We start from the raw sequence: 20,021 nt of genomic DNA on the forward strand, positions 1-20,021 counted from the left end.
AACTCCATTTCTGGCAGTTTTTACGTTCCAGAAAACCTTTATTCTCTATGAGTTATATGTGATGAAGTGCTTCTCAAAGCTGTGTGCCACAATTAAAGTACATTAGGGTTACTGCTAAAATATTGCTTTAAGCTTGTATTCTCCAAACATTATGATTAAAATGATGATGAACTGCTTAAATTAGTTTTTCCTTTCCTTTCCTTTGTCTTATTCATTAAAAAAAAAAATAATAAGTAAATAAAAAAGGAAAATAAACCGGTCGATAGATATATGGATGCATGAAAAAGCGTAATAGTAATAAATGAGGCTGCGTGAATTATTTTAGCCCACTGTCTAACACTTATAAGTTAATTTTAGTTATTGCATTTGTTTAGGATAATCAGTCACAACTTACTATCAATCGCTGATGTGAAGGTCATTCTGAAAGGATTAACACGGCTTCAGAAACTGTAAGTGTCATCTTTTGGGATGACTTAAAATCCCAAAAAAATATTTTCGAATGCTTTAGGCATATAATCGTTGGAGATATTCGCTAAATAGTCGTTCATCACAGTTCGCACGAGTAGTTCGATTCATCACAGTTTATAAGGAATTAAAATTTCATATTTCATATAGGCCTATATGTAATCAGCAGATGGTTGCAACTCATTTCAAATGGTTTACTTTTACAGAGACCTTAGTGGAAATCCACTCGGACCTTCTCTGCCATCCGATATCTTCGCTGGGTTTGAAAATATGACACATCTGTAAGTCCACTGGCTCCACAAATCACCAACTAATAAGAAGCATCATACTGAATATTTGTCTCTCGATGTGGTGACGTTTGAAGTAATTCCTGGCTTTTCATCTGTGCATTTTTAGTTTATATCAGACGCCGAAGTCGATTGTTACCTCATAAAGCATTATACTGTGCTATGATTCGCTGTGCTATACTGTGATGTGGCAATTCTGCTGTTGTATCAAATCGAGCGGTTTTCGCCGACGAGCAGGTGCTCCATAGGACTACTAAAGTCTGTGCGAGTTGAGTGTCGAGTGTCGGCGCCGATAACAGTTGTTGAAAATAATTATTCGTAGAAAAGCTGCATTCACTTCCAAAATGACCATATCGTTATATTGCTGTATTTATAAACACGATTAATAACCACATAACCACCCTTTGTTGGCATATAAGTTATTTATACACAAGAATAATAGTTTTCACTGAACACTATATGCTTTTGTTAGGTATTAGCTGCAGCCATCTTCGAGAAAACAAGCTTGGTTGCTAGGTTTAACAAGTTAGGAACTATTAGTTTGGCCTGACAGAGAAGCGTATTGAAAATTATGAAGGGATGTTCCGCTCTAACTGTCTAATTATGGTTATTCCGTTTTTTTTTTTTTTTAGAGTGCATTCCTCAATCAGCCAATACCACCCTTTTAATATTCGAATAACATTCTTCATTAAAATTCTCTACCACGGTGACTTTTTCATATTACTTTTGTAGTTTCGTGACTGCTTGCAACTTGGAAAATATCGACAATGGAACTTTTCGAACAATGCAACATCTACAACAATTTGTTCAGAATTAGCCACGCTATTCTTTGTTATTCAATTTGCAATGTAATTCTAAGTCTGAGTTCAACAAAGGGAAAAGATCTGGTACTAAGTTTTATGTTGCGAACCCTTAAGTTGTCACGTCCTTGACTTCGGACCTTAACAGACAGGTTTATCTGTGGTGAGATCAACCTGGATTAAGCGGCACCATATTATTGTTTGAAATGTGTTCGTTTTCAGCGGTCTGTCTTCCAATAAGCTGACTCGTATACACCAGAGTACAATGGAAGGACTTACGGATCAGCTTAGATATTTGTAAGTACATTGGCTGTACATTGCTTTTCTTTACCTGGTACTGGGAAGTGCGAGTTTGAAAGGAATAACTTAACATACCTCGGTTATTTTGTGGACAATGGAAATCTTCAGTGTACTTGGGGTCCAAACCACAGGTAGCACCTCTTAACTTCGCCCACTTTATTTTTCTTTTTTATTGAAATGTTGGACCCACCATACTCACTCCCTCACCCTTCGATGCCCACTAGAAGATATCTCAATTCTCTTTACTCTTGCCAACAGGTACCTTTCAGGAAACGAGCTAGAGACAATAGGTGATGGAATTTTAAAACGATTTAATCATCTCGAAATATGGTAAGTGATTTAAAAATGCTTGCATAAAACAGGTGAAACGGGAAAAATTTCGGCAAGGAGCAGATTTAAATTGGCAAAAATAAAGAAAGACTTTATAGCATGGCATAAAGAAAACAGTCACTCGTCGCAACACGCCAACTTTATTTCAGATGACACATATACCCTCGATCATTTACGAGTTACGATGGAAAACAAATGAAAGGAAATTGACAAATACAAAATCAATGAGGAAGTAAAAATTACAAGACAAAGAGAAAGAAGGAGTGTGTGTGTATTGATCAGAGCCCATTACAACCCCTTTATATTTTTCTGTTTGCTTGATTCGTATAGCAATATGGACTACAACAAGGTGACATCTGTACCAGATTTAACATGTCCTGAAACTATTTATCGATTGTAAGTAGCTATTTTACCTTTTTTATACATAGCACTTTTTTGTGTCATGCATCGAAACAAATCTCATCTCATGGATTTCTTACGAGTGGGCAAGGTGAACGTGTTAGCGATAAATATAACTCGAGATGTAACGTTTAAATAAAAGACAGCTTCAAAACACATTTAAGAGCACCGAATATAGAGATCTTCTCTACGTAAATGAAACTTGTTGTTTCAACTCTGATAAAAAATGAAAAACCCCTCTCCTAAAAATTGCCTTCCTCCCACAAAAAAAAGCTCGAATTTAACCTTTAGCCATGTTCGCAAACTAAAAAAAAGAAACCTTCGTGAGAAGTGAAAACCGCAATTTTGTCAAATCCGGTTACCATGACGTCATTTTTTATGATTGTTCTTTCAAAATAAATTGTGTTAATAAAAGTAGCATGTTATGCTATCAGCCTTGTTCGATTTTTTTTCCAAATTGTGCTCAAAACTATGCTCCTTAATAAAAATTAAGCTACTTTTTGCAAAAGCGTGCTTTTAAAAAAAAAACAAACAAAACAAAACAAACAAATCTAAATTATACATTTAGTGTTAATAAAGCATGAAATCTTCTTTATTTTTTAGTGAACTTGGTCTGATAGGACATAATTCACTACTACACTTGAATCACACTTGAAGCGGTGAATTAATATGTCAAAATGTATGATGTCAGAATAATGTTTCTGTTCGACGCTATTTTGTTTGCCATGAAAGTAGGAACCGGGACGGAAGCAATCTTTGCTTCCGGTGTGTCTAGTCCTCTTGACGGCGAACGACTCAGTTTTTGGTAACCTCTCTCCCTAAGACATCTCAAAATTGCAAATAGTCTGAACCGTGGACTTAACTTGGAAATATTCAATTTCAGAGATAAAACAAGTGATGACTGAAAATTATTCCTTCATAAACAAAAAGAAGAAATTAAAAAAAAGAAAAAAGAAGAAAAAACAAATGTGCTGATTATGCTAGCAGTGCTTCGTTTTATAAAAAGGAAAGAAAATCACTCGTTTTTTTCCAAATTATGCAAAATTGTTCTAGCACAATCTATAAAAACTTGACTAAAGTATACTGGCTCATGTAATTCTTTCAGTTCTAGAAAGCTTCGTAGCTGTAATTTACCTCCGAGATCCTTTTATTTGAATATATTATTAGTTGAATTGGTCACTTTTAAATGTTTTACAAAATAAGCTAATTCTGTCCGTCTAAAGTTGCACATGCCTGTAACATTTTAAAAATCTTGAAATCTGCTGTTATTTGGAAAATCGTGAATATATCATTAGCTTTATCATTTCCATGTATCAATCTTTTAGCAGTCACTGATACACTTTCCATCTACTGATCTATCGATTGATCAATTCCTCTATTTATCTATGTCTCTAGAAAAAGTGGCTAAAATAATCATAGGAAAAAAATGAGTGAGACAACTGAAAGTTAGACATGTCATACATGTGGCCTGTAGTGCGTGGGTGTGGCCACCATATGGGTGATCTTTTTTATCATCTTATTGAACCAAAATATATTCTCTCGATCAGCATCAAAACTACGAACTTTACTTGCTTAGACTCTTATGTTCGTCTCAGACATCTACAACACAATCGAATCACAGATTTATCGAGGACTGTCACATCTGGAATTGGAAAAGTGTATGAACTGTAAGTATTTGGTCTATATAAAACTGAATGTTTCATTTTAGGTTATTTGCCAAGAAACCAGCTTCTTTTCCTCTGGATGCCTTGGGTTATATTCAAGAGTGCACCAGCTCTACTAACGTTTGAAAATGCTGTTTTTATCTTGTAGATTGTTGGACAACAATAAGATCGATCACCTTCCACCAAACATGTTCCAGAATACTCTCGTAGTTGGAAACATGTGAGTAACAGAAACCGCAACTGCAACCGAAGTCACGCGTAATTGCTTTCATCATTTATTTAGAGACATCCTCACGCCTACGGTTCTAAACATGAGCAGGAAAATACACATTAGAGAACAAAAACTTACAAACAAACTAACAATAAATAAAGATATTAACCTTAAGGGTGCATAGCTTTAAAGGAAAAACAAAAAAAAAACAAAAACAAAAAAACCAAAACGATGACGCTGCTCTTTAAAACCTGACAAATTACCAAACATAATTACATTTTATTACGCAACGGTACAAACATCAATCACAAGGACACAGTACAAAAGGTGAAGACTACAAACATGCACATTTAACACATGAACGCGATAGACAACAAACCGTATGACAATAAGGTTCGCGATAAAAACAGCCAAGATGGAGCTGTGACTGTCATTGGATAGCGTTACATAAAAAAATAAGTAGCACTTGATGTACAGAAAACCTGGGTTTGATCTTTGAATCATTTACTTTAATTGAGGATGGTTCTTCTTCTAACCCATTAAACCCTAACAGTGACTAGCATTCTCTCCACGATATCAGCCCAGAATCAAACATTAAGGTCATGAGAATAAAGGAAATGATCACTTATTAATGGAGTTCTTAATTGTTAAACAAATTATCCATGTTAGCATCTTAGGAAGTGTCAAGAGAACAGTATAATCTCAGGATGCAAAGAATTAAATTCGTCTCCCTTTAAGATTTAGGCGTCTATTTTCTTGACGATAACTTTTTTTTTCTCTTCTTTCCATAGTGATTTGTCGTTCAACAAGTTGCAGTCATTACCTGATAACGTGTTTGCTAGACTCAATCAATTAAACATTCTGTGAGTAAAAGGTGAAAACCAATATAGAAAGTAATCAGCTCACTTGTTCCAAATGGAACAATACAATAAATAATTCATCAGGTCGAGATCGCGGCCTCTCAAAACGTTTACCTTCTTAAACAACTGAGTATGTAACCCAATACGGAGTGAATTTCATAATTGACTTTGTGGTACAATCCTTGATACTTGTCTTCAAGAAGTTTGAAATAAATAAGGCATGCTACTCGTGACAACGTTTTATTGCAATTTCCAAGTGATGAAAACACCTATATTAAATGAAACAAACGAGACAGGACATTATAAAAGGATTATTTCCAGTGACTCAGACAATAACCCGCTCCTGTTCTATGTTTGATATCTCAGTATTATTATATTTTTTCCTGTTTTTAGGATGCTAACCTTCAACAGGATCACTTACATTAATAAAAACACATTCAGTGGACTTTCCGGTTTGACCACGCTGTAAGTGTCTTCTATATGTTAAACTTCTAAAGAGGTGTAAGTCAGGGGTGCAAATAACGTTTTTCATAAGCAGCGTAGTAGGTAGAGTAGTTGTATAGTGGTGTTGTAGATAACTGTGCCTGAAAAAGAGGCCTTTATGCCCCTTTCCCCTAGGAAAGTCAGAGGACATTGTCCCTCTGGAAAAAAAACAATCGAAATATATTGCTCAAAAGTGTTATTTCCACCATTATGAGCATCAAAAAGTTTACTTTCCAAGGTATTTCTAACCAATCAGAATGCTTCGTTGTGGAGCGTTCGTGGATAAACGAAGCAAATTCTGAAACCAATGCCTTGCGTGGAGGCTCTCGTTTCAAGAACCCCTTCCTCCCCCCTCCTACCGACGGCCCGTGACTTTCACGAGAGCCTGGCTGCAAGCTGAACATACGGCGGTTAGAGGTCTGATGGGCAGCGGTGGATCACCAGTTAACTGCTTTCACTGAAACCCTGTCAGTACGTCCACTAAAGTGCAGGAAACAAAAGAGTCGCTGTGCCGCATGTAAAAGGGTTTTTAGTCATTTTTATAAATGATAAAAAACCTCTCAATCTCCCATAAGTTCTCTATTTAAAAATCTTTACACTGAGTTCAAACATTGAATTCTAGAGAAGTGTAACTCAGGAGTTTTAATAACTTTTTCTACAAGCGGTAACACATGATATCATGCTCACCCTTATCCAATATTTTCCTAGTATCAATACAAGTATTTGAGATAGAATGTGTGTTCCTACTGGTTAGTGAGGTGTACGTGCATTTCACAAAGGTCATAGAAGACGCCTATCAATTAAAAAGTTTCTTTATCGTAGAAACAGTAGTCGTGAATTAAAAGTGAATAATTTGGCTTGTTAACTCATTTTTTCAATTCATAATGTATTTAACTATGAAACTGTTATGAGTGGCTCATTTATGACGTCATGTCCCTAATCATTTTTCTCATAAGTTAGGAGTTTTCTTTTCAATGTTATTGCTAATCAGTGCTAATCAAAAACAACCCTACATTTACTCTTAAAGTTTTTGATGGAACTCCCTGCCTGGAATACATAATGTAAGAATAGACTTTGGTTCAGAGATTTTCCTGACATCATGAAATGTTGTAACATGTGTATTGTAGTGTATTATTACTAATTACACAATAAGGTATGAGTTGCTTCGGCTTCTAAGATATATCCAGTTTGCAGTTATTCAGCAAAAGGATTATATTTTCTTCTTTTCTTAATCAAGAATATTTTGATTAAGAATACAAGGTCACCGAACGTATTTTTTTCCGTAGGCTTCTTCACAGTAACGCAATTAAAACTATTGAAAGCAAGGCTTTTGACGGACTTGCACTGGAGCAGTTGTGAGTAAATTAACGAATAGACTAGTTCCCTTTAGAGCTCTGAAAAGGAGATAAATATCATGAGCTGAACGTTTTCTTGTCTCTTCGGTCTATGTTAGAAGAAAAAACAAACATATTTTAAAAAACCGCGCTGATATCGGAAGCTTTTACAATGTCTATCAAATCCTTTCTTGTGTAATGAGGAGATATTTTATTTTCAGAACCATCTTTGATAATCCTTTAACTCGTTACCAGATGGAATTTTTGACAAAATGACAAACCATACCAAAGTGTAAGTCAAGCCGTATGGCTTAAACAGACATCGTCTAATATTTTACTGGAAATTGAAGTTAGTCGTAGACTCCTAGATTATGGGCACTTTAAGATATACTTTATATATTCTCCGGCTAACCTGGAAACGTCGTACTGCTAATTAAATTCCATAAGTTATCATAATAATTTCCAAGAGCGTTTTCAAACACGCCTAAGAACACGAGACAAAATGACGTATATTTACGAAAAGACGAGAGCACCCTTAACGCAGATACAAACCTATTAGTATTATTATCATCTTCATCATTCTTATTATCTTCGTCGTCGTTGACATCTTCATCATTATCGTTACAGTTGTTGTGTTGTAGCTTTATTGGTGTAGCCTATCTAGAGTCGGTTTTCGTACCCTCAGTAGTTGTCACTTCCGAGTAATTTGAGGGGAGGAGGAGAATTATCGGGTGATGGTCTGTTAACTAATCCGAGAGAAGAAGCAAAACCTCAAGTCACTCAAAGTTATTGAAACCTGAGTTTGTTTCGGCGACGTGGGCCTTTTGACTAATTACTAATTACCACCATTCTGATAATGATCACGTTGTCTTTTACATCCAATCAGTTTTGATTCAGGTCACTGACATGTTTGTTTACAGGTCACTGACGTGTAAAAATCTTCGCCAGCTGCCTCGGGGAAAATATGTGTCACAAATGTAAGTAGGCCGAAACTTTTTTATACACCCTATAGAATCAGCTTCGACATTTTCCATTGATGGACATCTGCACTATCGATTAAGTAGCTTCTTTGACTTAAGAAATTTAATATGTGTAGTTATTAAAAGTTAGCCGTAGTATAAGAATAAAGGCTTTCTTAGTCTAGTCATGATACATTGAAGGTCTTGAAAATAGCTGAAGCATTGTCTCTAAAAGACAACGTCGTCCAGTGCAAATTCCCTGCCGGCTTCTGTTGCACCAAAATTTCCATGAATCTTAACCGTTTTCATGTTATTTTCATGAGGGTTTTAGTTTGATTTCAATATTTTTGGGGATTGCTCACTTGGCTAAATTCATCAGTGCGCACCTCGAAAGTGAGGCTGGTGAAGGGGGTGGGGAAGAAATCGAATTTGACTACGTAAACATGCGTGGGGCCTTTTGATTGGTATGCAGCCTTGGTGCCTGAGCTCGTATGACATGAATCAAAAATATGGTAAATGCGGGAATTTTCTGAAGCATACATTTCGTACAGCGGTTTTAACTATTTTCATTTACTGGATATGATCTCAAGGTTAGAGAAAATTTGGTCCTGCACTTCACTGGGTTTAAACCATTTTCAAATCCAATGCTAGGTTACGGGTTAATTGTCATCTCATTTCCAGGTCTCTTTTGGGGAAACTCAAAATGTTTTTTCCACGCGAGTTTTTGATTTATTGTTATTATCCAATCTTCAGTGAGTGTGCTCCCTCGACATCTCTGTACCTCATCTTGGACAACGACCTAAGTAACTTCAGATCTGGCTTTTCGCACTCAGGTTTTGTGTGCCACGACTGTACAACCCATAAAAAACATAGTTTTACAACTAAGTGTAATAACTGCAGTCTCTGTCCAGTTGGTACCTACATGTATACTGATGAAAATCGCTGTCTAGAGTGTCCTGCAGGTAATGAGAATAAACACCTATTTCATCGTTAATTTAAAAAATTATATAAACAGTAACATATAAGCGCCGTTTCTTCAAAGTATCCAACAGCGCTTTATATCATAATACTGAAAATTATTTGATAAAATAATGAACAATAGGATATCAATTAAAAATGTATTTCAAGGAAAGGTCTAAGCCACATAATTGAACTTTATGATATGTCAAATATAAATTCGTTTAAAAAGAAGAGCCTTAGGCTTAAATTTAAAAGGGATTAACGACTTGCACCTCCTCATAACCACTGGTGGAGAAATCCATAATACCGGTGCATTATATAAATAAAGCTCTTTGACCAAACAACCGAAGACTGTATTTTGGTGTTACAAGTAAAATCTTCAAGAGGATGGCAAGGTTCTTAACGTTCCTGTGAGTAAATAGGAGCCATATCATTTAACGATTTGAAAGTTAAAAGTAGAGTTTTATAATCACTCTGCTCTGCCACTGGTAACAGGTGTATCTTTCACAACTTTCTCAATATTATAACCAAAAGCAAACAACAAAAAATAACTTAATGGTTGCGCAAACCATAACATTTATAAAAATGCTTCCACTCTGTAATTGTATTTAATGATTGAATCCCTCTTTGTTTTATAATATGATATCTTCACAGGTGGCTTTTATCAGGATGAAATGGGACAAATTGAATATAAGAAATGCAGTAATGGTACATTTGTTTCGGAAGAGCAAAGTCCTGGAACCAAAGCTGTCGATTGCGTGGCCTGTCCATATGGTAAGTGCAGTGTTCGCTTTCGGCAAATTGCAATTTTCTTCGATTAAGATACGCTTGGATGACACTGAGTTTTAATAAAAGGACTATCTCTAATTGTAGTGGTTGTTGATGCTATTTATTTTAAGTGAAATGAAAAAAAAATCTTATTTTAAAAAAGTATCCATTTACTTCGCCAGTGAAATCTTATTTTTTGATTGACTCGGAGAAGAGACGAAATAAATCCCTGGAAAAGCCTTTTTATAAATGCTTTATTATCATTGCTAAGAAAGGAAACATTTCTTCCCAGGTACGATCTCCAACGAGACTGCTGAATATCGTGCATGCAGATGCCTACACAACTTCTATCGGTTGGATCGTTTTGGCCCCTGCTCAGCATGTCCGCTAAACGGTTTTGTTTGTGAGAAAGATACAGCAATACTTGCTCCTAACTACTCCTGGAAATGGAAAGACCAGTCTGAAAAAGAACGTTTCAAGGATTTTGTTAACAATATTCATTCTTTTGGACCACACTACAACAAGTCATATTCCACGTTCGATACCTCACTTCCGAAGCCACTGAAATGTCCCCATGCAAAGTCCTGCAGGGGTGGAATTGATTCAGAATGCCATCAAGGATATCAAGGGACTTTGTGTGCAGCCTGCTCTGAAAGCTTCTATTTTCGCTTCAACTCTTGTTTGAAATGTCCCCAGTTAGCTGTAACAATAACTTCATCCATCTTGGTGATTGTTATTTTTGTTGCTGTGTTTCTAATGGTTCTTTGGGGTGACTCCAAACGTGCAGACAATAACCGGACAGTTGCAGATGTCATCATGTCGTGCTTTAAGATTGTGATTGGTTTTTACCAAGTCATTGCCGGTATTTTCTCGGCATTGGCGAAAGTCCAATGGCCAGTCGCTTTGATCTCAACGGAGAAGGTTCTAAAAGTATTTGAAGGGAACATCTTGCAGTTCGCCCCTCTTAGTTGCATTCATACTTCTCTTCGGCTTGATCAGCTTGGAAAGTTCACGATGATTGTTGTCATGAATGTCTCCCTTGTTGGCCTGATTTTCTTGTATCTATTTCTTAAAAAGCGCCACATCGTGAATAAGGAGGACCTTGGCGAAGACCAGAAAGTTATGGAAGTTGAGAGTCTGAAGAAATCTTGCTATCGGAACATTTTCCTATTGTTGTTGACGACCTACCCCACGACAAGCAAATCTATCATTCAGATTCTTCCTCTTCCTGGTGCCTGTATAGAGACTTGTTTCACTGACGACAAGAGCGACTGTATCTTCCTGCTGAGAGCTGACCACTCCATCCAGTCCTTTACTCCTCGCCACAATTTGTACTGGCTCATGGCGTCTATTTTGGCATCATATCCCGTGGGATTTCCACTTTTGGTTCTGTTTCTCAGTTACAAGTATCGCGAGTCCCAGGAAAACGAAGCAATTTCTTTCGGACTCAGAGTGTTCTTTGAAAACTATAAGAAGAAATTTTGGTTTTGGGAAATCACAGAGATGTATCGCAAGCTGATTCTAATCTCGTTGATTTTTCTTTTTGGATCAAAGAATCTCTCTCAAATCGGTCTTACAGTTCTGACAGTTAGTGTCTTTGGAGTTATCTACACCTTATTCCGACCAATCAAGAATAAGTTTGAAGACCGCTTGCAAACGTTTGTTCTTTGGATCATTTTCTTTGACGTTTGTCTTGGTGCAGTTTACACAAACTGGGATGAGAGTCAAGGCGAGGGCAAGAACGACTCCATCTTTGTGAACGTCCTGTTCGTGGTCCTCAACGCCTCTGTACTGTTGTTTGCTATAGGTAAGTTAACATGCTGCTTTGTTTTCGGTATTGAATGTGTATTTTACTCATTTGCCAACTAAATGAAGGAACGCTAGCTTGGAATGTGGGGGTTTTCTCAATACCTCAGCTTTCTCGTTTTAACCGCAATGAAAGTATTATAATAAAATCATAAAGTAACCATATTCAGGTTGTCTAGGATACTTGACTCTCTATAACACTGGCTCACACAATTGTAACCTTAAAACGGATCGCCATGTTTGGTCAATTCTTCTCGCAGCTTAACTTTTCCTGTAAGTGGAACTTTTAGACCTTATAATCCTGACAGCTGAATTATTTTCTCTATTCATGTCATGTAGTGTTCCAACATTAGAGTATTAGTAGAAGACAGAAAACTGTGAGGTACAAACGGAGTATAATGAATATTGAAATCATAGAAAGAAATCCAAACCTCTGTGCTAACGAAATGTCAACACCCATTCTCAAAACGCTTCTTAGCGAGAGCGAAAACAAAGACAAATTTCAGAAAAAAAGGGACACCTTACCGTTTTAAACGGTTTCGTGTGAGATTTGAATTAAATGTTTAAATGATGAAATCCGTCTCTTTTTTCTACTTTGCAGGAAAAGGAATTCTACATGTGAAGTCCATTTGGAAGTACATTACCTTCAAACCGATCCGATGTTTCATTTTCCTTCGCCAAGGGGTATCACATCTCAAAAATAGAATAGTCAGAAGAACAGGAACATTCGATGAATTTTCACACTTAATTGAAGAAAGCAACTGAAGAACTTCTTTAAAATGTTTGTCTTAAAACTATTTTGCTATGCCTCATGAAATATCTCGCTTTATATGGCTTAAACATTTAGAACTTACGTTGAAATCTCTCTGGCTATTGTGAGACTTCTGGATGACACTTCATTGCAACTAAAGGCACTAACGACTCCCGTAAAGGCTGTGTTCTTCAAAACGCAATGCATAGTTTTTTTGAGTCTTTAATTTAAATTGAGATAATAAGATAGCTTATTTTTAGATTATAAGATAGTTTATTTAAAAAAAACAAAAAACAAAAAACAAAAAAAAAACAATGAGAACGTTTTGGTTAGTTCGAGCAGATGTGACTTTGACGCACCATATATATTTAAGTAATAAAGCACACCTTCTATCAATTAGCCGGCGTAATGGCTACTGAGTTAATCTCTCTCTCTGAATGTTTTGTATAAAGTCGTTAGAAACCTTTATTCGTTGGAAGCATATAAAAACCACAAATGGCGTGGCACGTTAAATTTGGACAAATTCAGGACTGTACCATGGATATTAAATAAGCTCGGCTTTGCTCTTCTTTTAAAAGTGTCTCTAATATATACATCCCACCTCACACCACGAGTCTGCTCTTTTTTAAAACTGATTTTAAAAGACTCAATTTCAGATAAGCATTTATCCAGTGCCTCGTTGACTAATTAAACCTCGTGGAGGTTAAATACTTTGCTCCTTTTAAGACGAGCCAGATTTTTCCCTTATGTCTTTTCATCGGCAGCAGTAAGGAAATGCGTTTGGGATGAATTAAGGAATGTCGCAGTCTCGGCTAGAGGGTATAGCAGATAATGTTAAAGTGCATCATTTTGAATCACCATGTCACCCAAGAAGGTTCCATGAGTATCGAATTACAAAGCAAAAGCACGCTCGTGATATACGCCACAGTTCGTGCCATACGCTTCGCGTGTAAGGTAATGCGATGTTTAACACAAGGCTGAATCCAATGAGACCGGAAGCAGTTGGAGAAAAAAAAAATCATTTTTTTATTCTTTCAAATATCTGAATGAAAATAACTCACACAGCCCAGACTGTGACGACGATTGCTTTAGGCCGAGTTTTTTCCATGCAGTTAATGTACTTGAGGAGAATAGCCAATAGCAAACAACCGAAGCAAAAAGGCTAAGCATTGTGAGCGCCAATTCTTCACAAACTATTTCTGCCCTGTAGTAAAAAAAAAAAAAAAAAAAGAAAAAAAAAGGTTGATTTTTCCAGCAAGGCTGATTGGACAACTAAACCGACTAAAATGTCGATGAGAGCAAACGAGAAAATGAAAATATTGATAACAGTTCGGACAGCACAGAATTTAGGGATAACCAGTGCGATTCCATTCTCCAGTATGGCTAAAACTACCGGCACGGGATTGACGACGCAGATGGCAATGAGATAATCATGTGGTGTTGACGATAGCTTGAAGTTTGGATAGCTCTTGAGAGAGAGTTGAATCTAGACGAAGTGTTTTTGTTTTATCGGTGTAGTTCATTTGATACCTTGATGTACGCCCTAAATAGATTTATTTTGGTATCTACGCTGATATTAAGAACGTCAACTTGAATTAATTGTGGGAGTGGAGCTGTTATATTGTCTAACGATATGAAGAAGAAATACGAGAAGAGAGTGGAGAAGAGAAGTGTTTTCTCGCTGAAGCTATCGTAAAAGTTTTTCTTAAAATGAGATATCATTAAAATAATTGCCCATGAGGAACGAGCATCAAAAGCGTTTTATGGGTCACACACTCTATGATAAGAATAAAATGTTTCCGCACTTATGTAAATACTGCAATAAAAGTAGAAAATAGATCAGAGCATGCGCTTATCACAGGTCTTAAATGTCATATGGAAAGTTAAGCTCGGTAAAGAAATATGAATTAGTTTGTCTTTTGATAAGGAGATGACTTTTTAACGGGTCGGCAATGATAACCATGCAGCTGTCATACACTTCACTGAAGCATCGTGGAATCACGATATACAGTGAGCGCTGGACTGTATTGGGATTATTCATGAAGTTTTTCGGTGAATGGAAAAAGCGCTCTTTCTCTCTTTTCCTTTTCAATCAGCACACCAACGAGTCTACGACGAGTCGGGCGTTCAAGGGAGCACAGTGTATAGGGAGGGGTTCAAAATTTCCCGTATGGTTAGCTAGCTCTCTTGGAAAATCTTCCTTATTCAAATCTAAATAATTTCTGCTACAGTTTGCCATTTTTGGCGCAAATGAATTCGCTCACTTGATTGTTACCTGTTTCTGTTTCCTGTTTCTGCTGCCAATCTTAGATTCCACGCTGTTTCATTCATGAGTTAATTCCCTCACCTCAAAAATTTATTCTATGAGTTTGCTCAAAATTACTTAGCGGAGTTATCTTTAATGATAAATTTTGAAACCTTGTTTTACAATATCAGCTGTTGCAAGACGCGAACGACCCTTTTGATGTATTCTCCCGCCTAAGCAAATTGCTTTCCCTTGCTTTGACTCGTGTTCATCTTCTAACGTACCTTTCCAACAACTTCACCACAGAGAAACATTTTATTATTTTCATTGAAAAGTTGAACTCTTCCTTTATACAGGTTCGATTCTATAATAGATTGAAGAATCGAATAAAAGGAGAATGTCTTAACGTAGTATGTAAACGCATGCGTTTATTTACGACTCTCTTTTGTTTTTAGAAACATATAAGACTTCATCCCAACAAGTGGAATCGACATTCCCGAAGCTTGGATACCCACGATCAAACAACACAACAGCCGATTTATGAGGACCTATGAGGGAACATATCTAACAACCGAAATAATAATTAGGATCGAAATGCACCAATAGCAGCATACCAACTGCGCTCTTATCAACATTTTGTTCGGTTTAATTGTCCAACCAGCTTTTGTGGTTAACATTGCTGGCAAAATCAACCTGAATTTCTACGGCAGCGTTCTCTTTACGTATCTATACACAGAATATTTTGTTTAGGATCGTCGCTGATGATGCTTAGCCTGATTGCCTGGGTTCTTTTCTATTGTCTATTCCCCTCAAGTACATTAACCGCGTAATTAAAACTCGGTTATAGCAATGGTCGCCACTGTCTAGGCTCTATGGTTGATCGTTAAGTATAAATGTAGAGCATCGAAAGTATGAAACAGTTTTAATTTTCGCCATTTGCTTCTAGTGTCACTGATTCAGTCTTGTGTTTAACATCGCATGTATTTCAAGATATTTAAGATTATCAATAAAGGGCAAAATTACTGAGCGCTGATTGGTTGAGAGAGAGGGCATTTTTTCTTAATCGAGGGCATTTTTAGTAATCAAGAGAGGTCATGATTACCTGTTAATGATTGGCTAATCCGTTGCATAGCAACCGTTCGTTATCTTGAAATTTGTTAAAAAATAGACTGCGCGCGTGAATTTCCTTCGTATAAATTTTGCCCTTTATTGATAAACAAGTAATCCCATGAGACCTCGTACTATTAAGGATTAATTGCACTTGAGTTTTCAAAATTTTCCAAATTTTGAAAACTCTCGTGCAATTAATCCTTAATAGTACTTGGCCTCATGTGATTACATATGCTAATAAGGCGTCACGAACGACAAATTCACGCGCAAAAATAAAGTCAACATGGAGATTCACGCGCGTGACAACGGAAGCTGTTCCACGCAACAGCTGCAAACGCTGAACACACGTGAGACGCGTACGGCACGAGCTGTAGCGTTTATCACGAGTGAGTGCTCGTGATTTTTAATTCGTTACTAATGGCAACCTCCCCGGCTGAGATGCATACTGATTGAAAAATATGCATTTTTTGATAATCACTTATACCCTCTCGCCGAGACTGTGACATTCCTTAATTTATCCCTAGACCCATTTATTTACTGCTGGTGATGTAAAGACGTGGGTGAAAAATCTGGCTTGCTGTAAAAGGAGCAAAATATTTACCTTCAATTAGGTTTATCAGTCAACGAAGTACTGGACAGAAAAGGTTCACCAGAGACAGTTCCTTGAAGAGAGAAGAAGAACGCCTTTACATCTGTAAGCTTAAAATACTGCCACTGAGCCTGCTTCTCAAATGCGGCGGATCAAACTGGATAATAGAGACTGTTTACAGCTACCAACAAATTAATTCACGGTAGAGGCATGAAAATAATCAAAATAAAGATTACCTAAAAGTACTCAATATCGACCAAATGATAACAAGATCCGTGTAAAAATATAAAATAAATTGCCTTTTACGAGGGAGAACTCTTCAACCCGTTGAAAATAATCAGCTATTTTTGATTGCACTGAGACATCGTGGGATAAAGTGAGCGCTAAACTTTTTGAGGTTATTCGTATTTTTCACATTCTCAGAAAAAAAACGCATATTCTCTCTCTTTCTTTCCAATTGGAACACACCACTGAGTCCTAAGTAAGCTATGTTGGACATCAAAGCAGATCACTGAAAAAGCGCAGAGCATTGCACTTTTACAGAAGGTGTCAATGGGGTGATTGTGGTCTGGCCAGTGTTTCTTTTGACAAACCTGACTACAGTATTTCACCACTTTAAATTTTGAATATTGCAAGAACTATGCTCTCTCCCACTGAACTTGGCCACAGCAATTTCATTGATGAGTCTTGTAGCTGTTACTGTCGACTACTCTATGTCCCACGCCTGAATAGTCGCTGACTGTTTCCCAAACGACTACGGTCCTGATTCCTTCTTCTAGTACACTCGCGAGCAACGTATCCAGAGCTACCACAAACGAAACAATAGTCACGGTCCTCTCCTCTTCCACGCTCTTCACAATCATGACAACCCCAACTTGGGGTTCTCTAGCTGGTAACTACTTCCATGGCCTCTGCAGGGGGATCAGCCCAAGTTTGGTTTTGTCGCCTGACCGCTTTGAGGTCGTGCATCTCTGATTTCATCTGCCGTATTTCAGAGACAATCTTTTGGCTCCCGTCTGAACTTGGGTTCTTGGCTCTCTGTTCCCCTCCCTCCTTAGGAACTTCGCAAGCGTTCAGTTTAGCCCCTTTTTGGTGTTCATTTGCCAATTTTGTGGTTCGTTCATCTTGCTGTGAAGCTAGTGCATTAACTTGTTTCATAAGTTCATCATCGGTTATCCCTGGGGTACGATGGGTCATTCTTAATTTGGATGCTAAAATATCATCACAAAGACCAGATTCGAAGGACTTTACAAATGTCTTCTGAATCAGCGAAAGGCCATAATAAAACACACAATCCGATTCCTAACAGGGGAAATTTACTTTATATGCGCAGGCCCAAAGCACGGAGTAGGAATTGGTGTGGTGATTGTTCTTGAAACACTTTTTTTCTTGTTTCCCCTATATATCGGACTCTTTCAGCACTCGTTATTCTTAATCTTCCTCAGCTTTTTCATTGCAGGACAGGTAAATATGTTGTGATCGTGCGGTTTTATATAACCCATACCAGACTTTTACTGTCCGTTTGCGAAATCTATGCTCCACTATGTAAAATCACAGATATACATGAGCTATATTCTCTTTAAAGCTTCAATATATTTATTTTATTCTTCTTCTTTTCTTCAATCGATCGACTGTTGACAATTTTTATTATTTAAAAAGTACGTATATATTCGTTCGTCGTCCTTGTCATTTGAACATAACATGCCTGAAATTCCTTACTTAACAAATAAACAGGAGTAGTTGCTCAAGACATGCGTGTGCGACATTTTCATCGCCTTCCATTTTGCTGTCGACTTCTTTCTTGCACTGTAAAATGAAGAGAGCCAATTTGAAGCCAAAAGCCAAATTGGCCCCAATGTCTTGAGGGCTAATTTGGCCCCTCGAGGCTCGTTTTGAACTATTGAAGCCAAAACGGGTCGGACAGATACCATTTTGACCCCTCCAAAATCTTAACTGGCCCCAATGAATTCTACTTTGGAACCTATTCTAAATTTACCGATTTGGCCCTAACAAGGTGCAATTCTTGAAATGACTGATAATCAATCCAAAACTGTCAACAATTTTGGTCACATAGAAGTCCCATCACGGCTTGAACGACACAAGAACGTAGGAATTCCGGAATGTTATAAGGGCTATTTACCAATAAAAGTAGATCTTTCACTCGGTCGAAACTGGCACAATAAACTATCGATTGGCTTACTCAACTTAAAGCTGTGAATTTTTTAAGGAGTAAAATTTTGTTGTATGAGGGATTTCTCTCCAAAATGCGTCCTTCGTTTGCTAGTGCGTCTAGTCTTCTTCTACGTATCTAATTAGAACCTAGACCGCGTGCGTCGGACACAATAATGAATTATAGCAGCGAATTCATGTACCACTGAAGAGACTGTTTCTTGGCTCCAATCGCATGGAATGAGACTTCAGAAAGGTTAGGTAAGCGAAAGAAATTTGCTTAACAACGTTTTATTACAACTTTACATACATAAACTTGACCGCTCCGTTGATCTTTGTTCGTATTTTATCTTGCAGAGAAGGATGGTTGCGATGGTCAAGATCTCCTTACTGCTTCCCTATTATAAAAGAGCGTCTGAAGTTCAAGAAATTGATTGCAATGAACACTGAACCTGAGTTCGTCGTCGGTACGATAATAACAGATAATTAGACGCATGCGTGGTTCGCCTTTTCCTTGTTGAGTCTCAGCGGTTTCACAACTAAGGTTATGTGTTCTAATTTTGGCGCCGAGAAATAGAGACGGTTACAGTTCGAACACTTGTGTTTGCACAAGGCGGACTTAACTTCTTTCAAGATTATCTGATTTTACGATCTCTCACTCTGAATTCTTAATCTTTTTTTTCTTGCAAAGATGAACTGATATTTTTATATCTATGTCTTTGTTCGTATCCACTTAAGCTAATTTTTTGGCTCTTTCTCTTTCAGCGTGCAGAATCAAGTCCTTCGAGTAAGATGTTTCAAAGAGCGATGAAGAAAATTTAGAAATGACATCGGCCCCGAAAGAAAAGGGCAGATCGTCCAAGGATCTGTCTTACGGAAGTGGCGACAGAACTGAGCATTGTCCAAGTAAGTTCTTATAGATTATACTTAGTTGGATGGTGAAGAGTACATCATCGATTACTTTCTTTCGATTTTATCCCAAAGGAAAACACATAAGGTGCCAATTGGTCAGTTAAAGAGGGGAAATGTTAGGGAAAGCACCCACAAAAAATGATGAGATTTGCTATATTTTTTATTGAAATATACTAGAAACGTATTTACTTACGCCATGCACATAGCAAAGTAAACCCAATGTTTAAATCTGGTAAATTAAAAAATTAGTGAATTGATAGGATGTTATCAGACAGTTAAATATTTTTTAAAACAAATATTTACCTAGGTTCCTCCTGGATGGCTTCCAAAATTCCAACTACCATTGAGGGTAAGAAAGTCTTCTTTGTTTTGATTTGTTTTTTGTAGTCTACAAGCATTCCTTATCAATTCATGAATACTGTGCTAAAGCTGAAATGCGTAGTGGGATGATGAAGTACATCATTGATGATCGTTGAACCATGATTGTGGTTTTTCTTTTTATGCACAGTTTGTTTACATGTATGGAAACTTTGTAGTCGCAAAAAATTACTGTTCTCCAACAACAAATCAATTTCCTCCTTTGTTCATTTTTTGTACAGTTCTCTGCCTCAGTAGAGTT

At 37.1% G+C, this 20,021-nt stretch overlaps 2 protein-coding genes and 1 pseudogene across 2 annotated transcripts; all 3 read left to right on the plus strand.

Moving 5' to 3' along the window:
• The first annotated feature begins 848 nt into the window (after positions 1 to 848).
• On the plus strand, positions 849 to 5,007 carry LOC149047502 (prolargin-like). The gene is made up of 5 exons (XM_089203583.1): positions 849 to 1,849; positions 2,111 to 2,182; positions 2,513 to 2,578; positions 4,177 to 4,248; positions 4,394 to 5,007. The coding sequence occupies exons 1-5, from the start codon at positions 1,818 to 1,820 to the stop codon at positions 4,467 to 4,469; spliced, it is 318 nt and encodes a 105-aa protein (XP_089059709.1). The 5' UTR covers positions 849 to 1,817; the 3' UTR covers positions 4,470 to 5,007.
• A 2,870-nt stretch (positions 5,008 to 7,877) lies between these two features.
• Positions 7,878 to 12,815, plus strand: LOC149047503 (putative leucine-rich repeat-containing protein DDB_G0281931). The gene is made up of 4 exons (XM_089203584.1): positions 7,878 to 8,110; positions 8,846 to 9,054; positions 9,707 to 9,826; positions 10,113 to 12,815. The coding sequence occupies exons 1-4, from the start codon at positions 8,040 to 8,042 to the stop codon at positions 11,687 to 11,689; spliced, it is 1,977 nt and encodes a 658-aa protein (XP_089059710.1). The 5' UTR covers positions 7,878 to 8,039; the 3' UTR covers positions 11,690 to 12,815.
• A 1,523-nt stretch (positions 12,816 to 14,338) lies between these two features.
• Positions 14,339 to 16,527, plus strand: LOC149047504 (uncharacterized; annotated as a pseudogene).
• Positions 16,528 to 20,021: the final 3,494 nt, after the last annotated feature.

This window comes from Pocillopora damicornis, chromosome 4 (genome assembly GCF_964200805.1).
Source record: "Pocillopora damicornis chromosome 4, jaPocDami1.2, whole genome shotgun sequence".
NCBI classification, from domain to species: domain Eukaryota; kingdom Metazoa; phylum Cnidaria; class Anthozoa; order Scleractinia; family Pocilloporidae; genus Pocillopora; species Pocillopora damicornis.